At 51.2% G+C, this 12,719-nt stretch overlaps 1 protein-coding gene across 6 annotated transcripts in view; it reads right to left on the bottom strand.

Annotated features, from left to right (window-relative positions):
- Positions 1-115: 115 nt before the first annotated feature.
- The window catches only part of ACOT11 (acyl-CoA thioesterase 11), a 56,618-nt gene continuing 44,014 nt past the window's right edge, over positions 116-12,719 (bottom strand). For all 6 annotated transcript variants that reach the window (XM_066376375.1, XM_066376372.1, XM_066376371.1 and 3 more), the window contains 9 exons: positions 11,514-11,633; positions 9,995-10,139; positions 8,001-8,060; positions 7,117-7,179; positions 6,680-6,763; positions 4,643-4,776; positions 1,784-1,915; positions 1,051-1,177; positions 116-271 (listed from right to left, as the gene is read on the bottom strand). In XM_066376375.1, the coding sequence (XP_066232472.1) occupies positions 116-271; positions 1,051-1,177; positions 1,784-1,915; positions 4,643-4,776; positions 6,680-6,763; positions 7,117-7,179; positions 8,001-8,060; positions 9,995-10,139; positions 11,514-11,633 (1,021 nt within the window). The remainder of the gene's footprint in view (positions 272-1,050; positions 1,178-1,783; positions 1,916-4,642; positions 4,777-6,679; positions 6,764-7,116; positions 7,180-8,000; positions 8,061-9,994; positions 10,140-11,513; positions 11,634-12,719) is intronic.

Genomic DNA, 12,719 nt, shown 5'->3' with positions numbered 1-12,719 from the left:
GACAGGAGGCTTTCCAGGGGGAAGGCATGAAGAAATAAACGCCTCTGCCTTCCTCAGCGCACTGCACGTGTGTCCTTGGAGGATGGAGTGGGAGTGAGGTAGCTACTGAGGGTGCCTATAGGGTCTGGAGGCTGGGGGCCAGGTCATTTCGGTTGCTCAAAAGGAACTGCTCACAGGCCTTGAAGGTGTTGTAGAACTCAGAGGAGAGGCCGGCCACGTTGGTGGTCACGTAGTTGAGAAAGCTCGAGGTGGCCTGGTTGTAGTAGGACACCTGTAGGTCAGGAAGCCACACTCAGGGAGGCCGGGCTGGGGAGGGCTGGGCGCCAGGTCATGAGGCAGCGGAGTCAGCCCTGCTTGCCTGCTGAGGGCACCACCCGACCCCTCCCTCTGGGTGCTGACAACCCTAGCTTCCCTGTCACCACATACTGCACTGTCACTGTGTGTCCCCTGCCAGCCGGGAAGCCCTGGAAGACGGAGACTGGGTTTCTGCCCAACACAGATTCCTGTTTAAATGAAGGTCTATGAGGGCCTCAGAGACAAGTTAGAACTAAGCCCCGGGATTGTCCCGAGAGGCTCATCAGTTCAGTGTATTACTTGAACAAATCTCAGGGGCCCTAACAACAGCTGTGAGCCAGGGAGGGAGCTGTGTCTGCCCACCCTCACTCGCTCTCAGCCCCCTCCCCCACATGTTCAACGCCAACTGCCCCACTGAGTATAATGGGCCCTGAGACCTATAGGAAGCCTTCCTAGACAGGAAGCGGTATAAAGGTAAATAAGATGCATTTTAGATCATAACCTAGGCTTTCTGCTCTCAGCGTCCAGAGCTTTTCCCAAGACCCTGCAATGCCCTCAGACTTCTCTGTCTAGATTAGATCTCAATGATAGTGTACTTCTACCCTCTGACATTCGGCGGCTCCCCCAAGTTGGAAGAGCCCAGTCAGGCAGAAGGTGGGGGCCCAGGGCTGGAATTGTGGGAGCTGGACAGTGCTGAGCTCAGTACATGCATGTGGATTTGGGGTGGATCAGGGTGCAGGGGACACCAGGTCTCACCTTGGTCATCTGGTCCCCCTGGCGCCAGAAGCAGAAGCCTGAGCAGAGGGTCTCCCCACGTCTATACTCTGGTGTCTCAGGGTGCGTGGGCAACATAACTGACCTCAGTGCAACGACATAGGGGTCCCTGGAGGGGCGGAAGAGTGGGTAGGGGCACAGAAGGAGAAGATGAGGGTTTGTCCTGCCCAGCCCAGGCTCTGGAACACCCCTCTGGCACTGACACCAGACTCCAAAGACACGTAAACACTTAAAGGTCCCGTGCCTGGCTCCGGGCCAGGCTGGAGAGAGGAGGCACCTGTGTGTTAACAGCACTGAATTTGTCAGGAGCCAGCATGACTTCATGTACCTTTTCTGGAAAAGCCCCGTTGGAAGGAGTGGTGGGCTTTGGGATTTTTATGCTTCATCTTTCTATGGCTGTCTCTAGCAGAAGTAAGGCCGTCTGCTCAGCATCCTCACCATAACACCGCTGGCAGACACGCCACCCGCCATCCAACATGGTGCTGTCAGAGGATGGAGGCCAAGGAAGCGCCATGTGAGAAGTGATCTCGCCACCTCAGGATCAGAGGTGCTTTAGAGCATGAATGACCAGAGTGGAGGTGTGGTCCCTGTCCTGCATCTTACCCAGAAAAGCCAAGTATTACTTGAGGTCCCACAGCCAATAAGAAGCAAAAAGTCGACTCTAGGCTGATGTCTCCTCCCTGTCCACCTCCCACCCCATCAGGCAGACACTCACCCGTTGTCACAAGGCTTCCGCCGGGAGGCCAGGATCACAAAGTCCTGGGGTTTGGGGTCACCACTGAGGGGAGGGCTGATGACATGGTAGATGGCATCGTCCTCATCCACCTGCTGCACTAGTTCCACGCTCCTGTGGGGAGGCCCAGAGACCAGGACCCAAGAATGTCACACCTATTCCTTGTAGGAGAGCAGGAGAGCAGGTCTGGTCCAGCCCTCCATGCTTCAGCCTCCCTGAGTCAATGCGTAGGGGACACGTTAGCCCCTACATGGCTCAGCAGGGACCACAGGAGGCAGAAGGCTTGGCCAAGATGCGTGCAACAAACAAATACACAGGTACAGACACAGGAACAGATGAAGACATGCAGACACACACCTGCAGGTACACCTCCTTGTACAGATACTATGGGTGCGTGGCAGGTGCGCACACAGACCCATGCATGTCTGGACATGTCTGCAGGTATACATGTGCCACACAGATGTGTGATGACTTGCTGGTTGTACTGAACATTTAATGAGCACTAGTGTGTGCCAGGCACTCTAAGTGCTTCATGTGTACCACGCAGTTAATCTCAGATAGCAGATACTCTTAGTAGCCCCATTTCTTAGAGGAGGGGCTGAGTCTCCAACCTGCCCACAGCCACAAAGCGAATAGGGAAGCAGAGCAGCTGGGATGTGCCCACGCTTTCAGGTGCTAGGACTCTGCCCCTCAGGCCTGGGTACACCGTGTCCATGTGCCCGTACACACACGTAGGCTTACACCAACGCACATAAACACAAGGACATCCACAGAGGTACACATGCCACCTTCTCCCTTGTCTTTGGCTCCCTCTGAAGCAGCCTCAGGAGCAGGGTGGGGAGAAGCAGCTAGGGGCTCTCTTTCCCCTCAGGCCACTTCCCCTCAACATCTGGTCTGGCCTTCAAGGACCATACCAGCCTACCCCCTCCAAGAAGTCTTCTTACCATATAGTCAGCTTCCCCAATATCCACCACCAAATCGAATGGCATGCCAGTAGGCCTGGGGTCACCTAGACCAGAGCTTTTTAAAACAGCACAGCCCTTTTTGCAAAGACATCTGAAGCAGAAAGCCCGTGTATAAACAGCTACAAGTGGGTCTGCTCAAGTGAAGTCACACGGGGGTAGGAGCGAGAAGACCCATTTGTCAAAAATCAAAGGAACTGCTCACTGGATTTCTAAAAGCACAGGTCCTCCTAAAGGATAGACTCAGGAATATAGGCTCCTCATTATAAGCCACTGGAGAAATGATCAAAGAAGCCCCCCTCCAAAGTAGGGTGTTGGCATAGCAGAAAATGATTTCAAAGGGATTTGACAAAATACCACTTTCAACGTAACATTCCCATACTAAACATTGAAATTCTGGCTTATTTTTCTGAGAACAAAGCTCCTTGACTAAATGCAAAAGATATTTATATGAAGAATCAGTTAATTTGGGGAACCAATGTATAATTAGGAATAACATTCATATTCAGTCATTCACTACATTAAAAACTAACATATTTGCCTGACCAGGTAGTGGCACAGTGGATAGAGCGTCGGACTGGGATGCGGAAGGACCCAGGTTCGAGACCCCGAGGTCGCCGGCTTGAGTGCCGGCTCATCTGGCTTGAGCAAAAAGCTCACCAGCTTGGACCCAAGGTCGCTGGCTCAAGCAAGGGGTTACTTGGTCTGCTGAAGGCCTGCAGTCAAGGCATATATGAGAAAGCAATCAAAGAACAACTAAGGTGTTGCAACAAAAAACTGATGATTGATGCTTCTTATCTCTCTGCATTCCTGTCTGTCTCTATCTATCCCTCTCTGATTCTCTCTCTATCTCTGTAAAAAAAAAACAAAAAAAACCAACTAACATATTTGTATACATAGCCATACGTAGAATTAACACACAGTAAACTTAGTATATTGGCATTCTATTAATTGGCCTGAATCTGGGAAGGGGTCCACCCAGCCTTTCAGCCTTTCATCCTCCACCCCAAGCAGTATCTGAAACTCTCTTGGGAACGTAGAACTCCAGCAAACAGATTGAAAGTCAATGATCGATCCTTGAATGTAAACCCATGACCCATCCCTCAAATACCCATTTTTTTTCTTTCTTTTTTTTTAAGTTTTACAAATGGCTCTGGATTGCTCTGGCTGTCATGCAGCAGAAAAGATTTGTTTTAAGAGGAGGAAAAGTAAGGCCCAGAAAAGGAGTGACTTGCCCAAGGTCACACAGCTAGTTGGACCAGAAACAGGACCAGGCCTTCAACTTCAATTCCAGGCTCAGTCCCTTCTCTAAAGGCTCAGAATAACCCTGACCCTGACTCCCATCTAACACATAACTACAGCCCCCTACCCCACCCTGGCTAAAGGCCAGCTGGAGCTAAGCATAATAAAGAATAGCGTTGGGCCCTGGCTGGTTGGCTCAGTGGTAGAGTCTCGGCCCGATGTGTGGAAGTCCTGGGTTCGATTTCTAGTCAGAGCTCACAGGAGAGGCGCCCATCTGCTTCTCCATCCCTCCCCCTCTCCTTCCTCTCTGTCTCTCTCTTCTCCTCCCACAGCCAAGGCTGCATTGGAGCAAAGTTGCCCCAGGGGCTGAGGATGGCTCCATGGCCTCCGCCTCAGGTGCTAGAATGGCTCTGGTTGCAACAGAGCAACGCCCCAGATGGGCAGAAGATCGCCTTCTAGTGGGCATGCCGGTGGATCCCGGTAGGGTGCATGCAGGAGTCTATCACTCTGTCTCCCCGCTTCTCACTTCAGAAAAATACAAAAAATAAAATAGTTCTGCTGAAGGACACCTGTGGGTCCCCCACCTCCCCACCAGGCCCAAGAAGGGACCACACCCCACCAGTGCCCTAGCCCTCACCGGTAATGCTTGTCCCATTCGGGCCTCCGACGCAGGTCTGAGAGCAGCAGGAAGGCGTGGGCTGCATCCACATGTACCAACATCTCCAGGTGGAAGGAAAGGTACTTGTCATCCTCCAGTGTGTACAGGCGGACCTGCATGGGACAGCGGGCAGCCTCATTCCTGTATCCCCAGACTATGCTGCTGATGGAGTGGGCTGACTGGGATGCTGGAGGCCAGGGATGGAAGCTCAGGACTGCCACTGACTTGCTGTGTGACTGTGAATAAGCAACTCAACCTTTCTGAGCCTCACTCACATTCCTATGAAAGTGGCTGTTGAGAGAATTCAGCACGAGTGGACAGAAACGTGTCTTAAGAAGTAGTGGCTGAGGCCACAAGGAGTGGATCCTCAGAGCCAGGTGCCCATCAAACCCCCTAATGGGGAAGTGACTCATCCCAGGGCTGAGGCCAAAGTGGCAAAGCTCGTCTGCCTTCCGCCCATGCCTGTCCACTGCCCCCACCCTCCCCTGTGTGATCCATGGCAGAAGGAGCAGAGGGAGGGAGGGAGGAAGCAGCTGGGCAAAGGCAGCACAGATGAGAGATGAGAGATGGGGTAAGATGGGGGACAGGAGAGGAGCATTTGGGGGTTCTCTGCTCAGGGCCTTGTTCAGGCAGGTATGACTGGGTTGGCTTTATGGCAGCAGTTTTCAACCTGTGGGTCACGACCCCGGCGGGGGACGAACGACCAAAACACAGGGGCCGCCTAAAGCCATCGGAAAATACATATTTATTATACAATACATTTTTAAATAAAATATGTATTTCCGATGGCTTTAGGCGGCCCCTGTGTTTTGGTCGTTCGTCCTCTGCCGGGGTCGCGACCCACAGGTTGAGAACCGCTGTTTTATGGGTTCATCCCAATCCTTTTAAGAAATCCCCTTCTGCCCCAGCCGAGTAGCTAAGGTGGTTAGAGTGTTGTCCCGATATACCAAGGTTATGGACTCAATCCCCAGTCAGGGCACATACAAGAATCAACCAATGAATGCATAAATAAGTAGAACAAAAAAAAACAATGTTTTTCTCTCCTTTCCTCTCTCTGTCTAAAATCAGTAAGTAAAAAAATTTTTTAAAGAAATTCTCTTTTCAAATTAAAACCACAATGAGATACCACCTCACACCAATCAGAATGGTGCTCATTAACAAAACAACACATAATAAGTGCTGAAGAGGATGTGGAGAAAAGGGAACCCTCCTGCACTGCTGGTGGGAATGCAGACTGGTGCAGCCACTGTGGAAAACAGTATGGAGATGCCTCAAAAAATTAAAAATGGAACTGCCTTTTGACCCAGCTATCCCACTTTTAGGAATATATCCTAAGAACACCAAATCACTGATTCAAAAGAAGAAATGCACCCCCATGTTTATTGCAGCATTGTTTACAATAGCCAAGATCTGGAAACAGCCCAAGTATCCATCAGCAGACAAGTAGATTAAAAAGCTGTGGTACATATACATAATGGAATGCTACGCAGCAGTGAAAAAGAAGGAAATCTTACCTTTTGTGACAACATGGATGGACCTGGAAACTATTATGCTAAGTGAAATAAGCCAAGCAGAGAAAGAAAAATATCATATGACCTCACTCATTTGAGGAATCCAATGAACAATGTGAACTGAGGAACAGAATAGAGGCAGAGGTGGGATCAAAGGGACCAGAGGGAAAGTGAACAGAGGGAAAGGGGATGAGAGAAGGGAAAGAGATTGGTGAAATTATATATACATAACACAGTGTTATAGAGAGCAAGAAAGCAAATCCTGGAGGGAAGGGGGGAGGGCGTTGGGGGGAGAGGGGCAAGGGGGATGTTGAGGGGAACATGGGGGTGGGGGGATGTATTCGGTGGGACACTTGAATCTATGTAAACACAATAAATTAAAATCAATAATAAATAAATAAGAAATTCTCTTTTGACATGAATGACTTGAGAGACTTCCTGTTCCTTGCAGTCAGCCACCTCAGGTTGCCCAGAGGAGAAACAGTGGGTGGGTGGGGTCAGCTACCTGGTTGACCTCTGAGGACAGCACCCAGTTGTCCTTGGCCACCAGCATCTTCAGGCAGGAGACGTTGTTGTAGCTCAGGTACACCTAGATAGGGCACATGGAGAAGCCTCACCTTCTCCCCTTCCATAAGGCTTGGTGCCAAGGCCATGCTGAGGTCAGGGAGAGGAACTTGGACTGTGAAAGAGGGTGGGTGCTGGGCTTTGGGGACGGAGGCCAGGCCTGGTCAGACTCGGGTAGTGACCCTGAACAAGCCACTTCTCCCCTCAGCTCCCTCCTGCCAAACAGGGACATAGGGAAGCCCTTTGCTAGCTACATGAACCTTGAGGTATTAGTACTCTGTCCCCTTCAGGCCCACCTCCAAACCCACTCTGACAGCAGGGAAAGGCTGGGGACCCCGCTGGACCCGAGGACTCTCCCCTCAGAGCTGAGGGCCTTACCTGGTTGCTAGGATCCCAGGAGACAGAAAGGGCGAGCTCCGCCTGCTTATAGGACACAATGTACTTCCTGGGAGAGAGGAAAGATGGCAGTCTTGATCCCTTGGGAACCTGTTTCTTTGGACAGACTTCACTGCATGCCAACTGTGTGCCAGGCCCCATGCTCAGCCCAGAGAGACTCCAGTCTATCCAGGGAGACTGGATGGGCCCACAGAACACAGCAGCAAGAATATACACACTCAGTGAGCGGAGGACGGGCCGAGGGCAGGGTGCCCGTGCCTGGGGAAGGCTCGGTGCCCCACACCCTGGCTGAGCGAAAGCAGCTTCACTCTCATGCTTCAGTGTCCTCATCTGTGGAATGGGGTTTGTAGTCACACCTGCTTCATAAGATTGTCATGAGAACAGGGCTTGGCATATGGTAAATGCTCCATAAATACACATTTTCTTATTAACAATGAATGGAAAAGGTGAACATTGGTGTGTTTATGGCTCTAAACTGTACAGTTCTAATAGCCAAGTCATTCAGACTCAGGCTTTTGTCTCGAGCAATCGCTTCTCTTCTCAGGGCCTTTCTTTGTTCATCTGCCAAATGGGCATTAAAGTCAATGGAAGAAATAAAGGACTGAACATTGGCCAGGCCTGGCCAGGTTCAAATTCTCACTCTGCTGGTCATTCCTATCTGTGTGCCCGTGGCCACAGTCCCTCTGTTCTGTGTTCTTACCTTGTACACTGGGCCAACCAGACCATGGTGAAATGAGGCTACATGGATGTATAGGGCCCATGCAGGGCCCAGCACTGGGGCAGCATTGAAGAAATGCAACTCCTTGAGGCCGCAGAAGCATGTGGAAGCCTGGACCCCATGTCCTGTCCCACTACCCAGCCCCAACTTGCCTGTCCAGGCGGATCTTCCTCCTGGCACTGGCCTCTCGGTACCGCCGTTCGCCATCCTGGGGAGAGAATAGGGAACAGACCATGGTATGGGGGGGAGGGGACAACCAGCTTGCTCCCCACACCCCTGGCATGTCTAACCCTCCCCCCAACAGGGGCCCAAGGAGGTATTCAGACCTCACTGGGGCAGCCAGAGTCAAAGCAACCTGGACAGGAAAATGCCCGGGCACTGAGCTCCGGTCCCAGCTCCCCCTCAGACTCTGGGTAACACTGGGAACACCACCTGCTCTCACCAGGCCTTAGTTGCCTCCTTGGAAGAAGGAGATCCCTAAGGACATGTGAAATGCTGATAAGAACCCACATTTACTGAGCTCTTGCTATGTACCAGGCATAGTTATTTTAAAGTGCTTTCCATGCAAAATCTGCCTGTGGTGGTACAGAGGATACAGCAATGACCCAGAATGCTGAGGTCACCAGTTCACAGCTCTGAGCTTTCCCAGTCAAGGCACATATGACAAGCAACAAGCAAGTCATGAACAACTAAACTGAAGCACCTATGAGTTGTTACTTCTTACTCCCTGCCTCCCCTGTAAAATCAATAAAATCTTTTTTTTTTTAATCCATTGAAAGGAGGGAGGCAGAGAGACAGACTTCTACATGCACCCCGACTGGCATCCATCCAGAAAGCACCCTAGGGAGCAATGCTCTGCCCATCTGAGGCACTGCTCCATTGCTCAGCAACTGAGCTCTTTTTAGCACCTGAGGTGGAGGCCATAGAGCCATCCTCGGTGCCCAAGGCCAACTTGCTCCAATCAAGCCATGGCTATAGGAGGGAAAGAGAGAGACAGACAGATAGACCTAGAGAAGCAAGAGGGGGAGGAGTAGAGGAGCAGATGGATGTTTCTCCTGTGTGCCTGACCAGGAATTGAACCTGGGACATCCACATGCCAGGCCAATGCTCTACCACTGTGCCAACAGGCCAGGGCCAATAAATAAAGTCTTTTATAAATAAATAAATAAAAATTTAAAAATAATAAAATCACTTTAAAGTGCTTTCCATGCAAAATTTCATTTAAGCCTTACTACAACCCTCTGAGGTTGGGACTAGTACAATCCCCATTTTACAGAGGAGAAAACTGAGGCACGAAAAGTTTAAGTGTCTTGCCCAATGTCACAGGGGTAATGAGTAGAGACAGGAACAGAACCCTGATGGCCTGCCTCAGAGCCTGCCCTCTTAACTACTGCTCTAATGTGTCCCCACTCGCGAGCAGTAAATGGCAAGGGCCTGGAAGGCATTGTGGGGACTGTACACTATACTGCCCATCTACAAGGCTCCCCATGCCTCCACCCACCACCCACTCTTGACTGCCCAATCCTCAGCTATGGAGCAGGGAATTTTCACAGCCCATACTCAGCCTTGTGAGGCAGGCAGGGCAGGGACCTTCCCAGAGAGAGAGAGAACAGCCTCTTCAAGGTCATTCCCTGGCCCTCCAGAAGCAGGTCCACTGAAGGCACAAGGGAGCATTATTTTAAGGGACAGCCTTTGAACCCAGGCCCTGACACTCATCCCTGTCTCCTTGCTCTCCTGTCATCATTGTCATGACAATCACCACTTTCTCAGTATCCCATAGACCCCCACAGCCCTGCGAGAGCCAGACTGCAGGTACGCCCGCTTTACAGGCAGGGACCAAAAGCTCACAGAGGGCACCCACTAGAATGTAGCAGAGGTTCCTCTAACACACATCTGACCCCAAAGCCAGTGCTCTTCCAGCTCTGTTAACACCCGCTGGGAGCCAAGTCCACGTGCATGGTCTGAATTGTTTTAGGCAGAACAAGGCTCCTGACTGGCCCGAGGGGTACCTCCAGGGCACTCAGTACTGGCTGTGCTCCAGCAGAGGGGCAGGGCTGTGCCTGTCAGGAGCTGGCAGGCATCCCAACCCTGGGCAGAAAGGCAGGGGAGCTGGTAGAAGGGCAGGGTGCTGCACTCACTCACCCCAGGCTGGGGCTGAATCCAGGGCAGCAACTGGGGCTGGTCATTTGAGTCCAGGACCACGAAGGTCATGAAGGCGCTGTTGATGTGCCGCCGATGGGTCTCTGCCTCCTGGCGGTAGGCCTCCACGCTCACGCCCACCTCCATGCTGTGGGGCAGGGAGGGCTGCTCTCATGCCGGGCAGACCTACCTGAGGCCCTCTCCCCAACACACATGCACACACACACACATGTGCATGCACACACGTGCACTCCTGCAGTTCTTCCTAGATCAGAGCCCCACTGGCAGGACACCCAGAACTGTTCCCTTTCATCAGTGTTTACAGAGCACCTACTGCATACTTGGCTCTATGCCAGTCACTGGGGACAGAGAAACGAACAAGCCTGTCGATCCATGTCCTCGTGGGCTAACAGCTGAGGGGTGCAGCAACAAGCATTTATATATAATATATAATGGTAGATAGAATGTTATGAAAATATGTTATGGAAAAACACTAGCAAGGAGGTGGAGGTGCAGAGCCTAGTTAGAAAAAATGTTCATTACACACACAGTCACCAGCACCCTCACAGCTCAGTGGCTGCTGTTTCCGTTGTATATCTGCCTTTATTAATTATATAATAGAATAGGAGCCACCACCATCCCCCTCACTGAAGGTCTTGATCACAGAATGTAGACCTTATACAGATGGGAAGAGCAAGACTTAGAACAGGGCAATAACTTGCCCAGAGTCACACAACAGTCTGGAAGAGAATCTGGACCAGGCACCAGGCTTCACAGCTCCCTGTTCAAGGCTTTCCCCCCTGCTTGGCAGCAGAATGTGTGCTGGTCAGACTGTGAATAACAACAATAATAATAGCAGCAGCAATGGCTGTCCTTCAGACCTTCACCAAACATTTCTCTGACTAGTAACACATCATTGAATCCTTAAAATTATACGATAGTTGTGGTGAGCCCCGTTTTACAGGCAAATGAACCAAAGCTCAGAGGGATTAAGTAACCTGCCCAAAAGTAGTCACACAGCTGGTAAGAGGTGAGCCAAACTTGAACCCAGGTAGCCTGGCTCCAGATCCTTCACTATTATTGACTCTACTATGATCTTTGAAATCACCAAGAAAAGATAGACATTTAAAGTAAGCTTCATAGGAGTAGGAGTCAGGATTCATTTCAAAGGTAAAGGTTCTGCAGACTAAGCTTTGTTTAGAAAAAGGTTTGATGACAACAGAATACTGGCAAGAGGCAGCCCTGTGATCCACACTGTGGCAGGCCAGGAGTCTGGAGCACACACATAGTGAACCCGTGGTACGTGATCCGAGACAGCAGGAGACACAGGGTTGGGGGAGCCCAGAGGAGGGAGCATCAGGGCTAACTCTCGGCGAAGGTGAAAGGACCCAGCAGCAGGGCAGGGCTTAGACCTCATCTGCAGGGCCAAGGGTTCCTGACAGGTTTGCAGTAGGGTCCTTTCTTGGGTCAGGAAAAATCTTCAGCCCCCAGGACCCTGGTCCTGCCCATCCCAGCCTCTTACCTATGTTTGAAGGCGTTGTTCACAATGGCCTTGAGCACCAGGCGGTCCCCAACCTGGGATGGTCCCCGGAACTGAAACATCTCAATGGCTTTCAGCGTAGGGTGGGCATGACACAGCCGGCTGGAGGAGATGGGTAGGTGAGGGGACAGGAGAAATGTCCTGTCCCTAGTGCTTCAGCCCCTGGCTTGAGCCAGCCTCTACCCCCACCCCCATCCCCACATGCACCACCTTCAGGCCCACCCACTCCCACCCAGTGACAGTTCTGCCCAGAGGAACAGAACTAAGTCCCATTTCAGAGCTTAGACTACTGAGTCTATGTGCATGGCTGGAAAGAAGCTGCGTTTGAGGTGACAGGGTTGGGGCAGGGTTGGGGTAATCCCTACCCCATTTTTCTTCCAAACATTGTATCTAAGCAACAGCTGTCCCTACTACCTGGAAGCCCTCTCCTTACCCCAAACTACTTGTCATTCAAGCCCAACTGAAGTGCTCTTCCTCCAGGAAGCCTTCCCTGACAATCTAGACTCTGACTTTCCACTAAAATCTTACTGTATTCACAGCTTGGGCTGCCTAAAAGGGCATTGCTTATGCATCATGTCCCACGCACTAAACACAGAGGAGGGGCCGCTGGAGCGAGACTCTCGGGGGGAGGAAGAATTTGCCTAAGGAGAGTGTGGGTTGGGAAGAGCACTCTTGGCAAAAGAAAAAACAAGTACAAAGTCAGTCACAAAGGTATAAGAGTGTCAGTTAGTGAATGGCAGTTATCCTAACTATAAAAATGCCCTGATGTTTAGGGTAGAATGAGCCCAAGACAGGCACAAAGGTTGTAGACGAAGGAAGGAAGGAAATAGTTTCACCTCTAGGGGGAAGGGACTAGTCAGAGAGGCTTCATGGGGGAGGCGGGCAGGATTTTAGCAGACAATAAATAGAGGGGTGGCATGGTAGGAGGTTAGACAAGGAGCAAAGGCACTGGGAACAAGGAGGACAGGCTGGGGGAGGGAAAGTGGCTTGATCTGCTGAGTAGAAGATACAGAAAGACCGCTGCAGGACCAGGTCAAAGGGAGGCCCTGGTACTGGACCTAGGGACTCAACATTTCCCAGGCAGGAGATGGAGCCGGTGGAGGGCTATTTTTTTTTTCCTCCAAATTATAATGGGAAGCATATTTTTATTTAAAAAGTTACAGAGGCAGTAGAAGGGCCCTTGGAACT

The sequence above is a fragment of the Saccopteryx leptura genome, chromosome 3, assembly GCF_036850995.1.
Source record: "Saccopteryx leptura isolate mSacLep1 chromosome 3, mSacLep1_pri_phased_curated, whole genome shotgun sequence".
NCBI lineage: Eukaryota > Metazoa > Chordata > Mammalia > Chiroptera > Emballonuridae > Saccopteryx > Saccopteryx leptura.
Note: the sequence above shows the minus strand (reverse complement) of the source record. Positions and strands in the feature narration are given on the sequence as shown.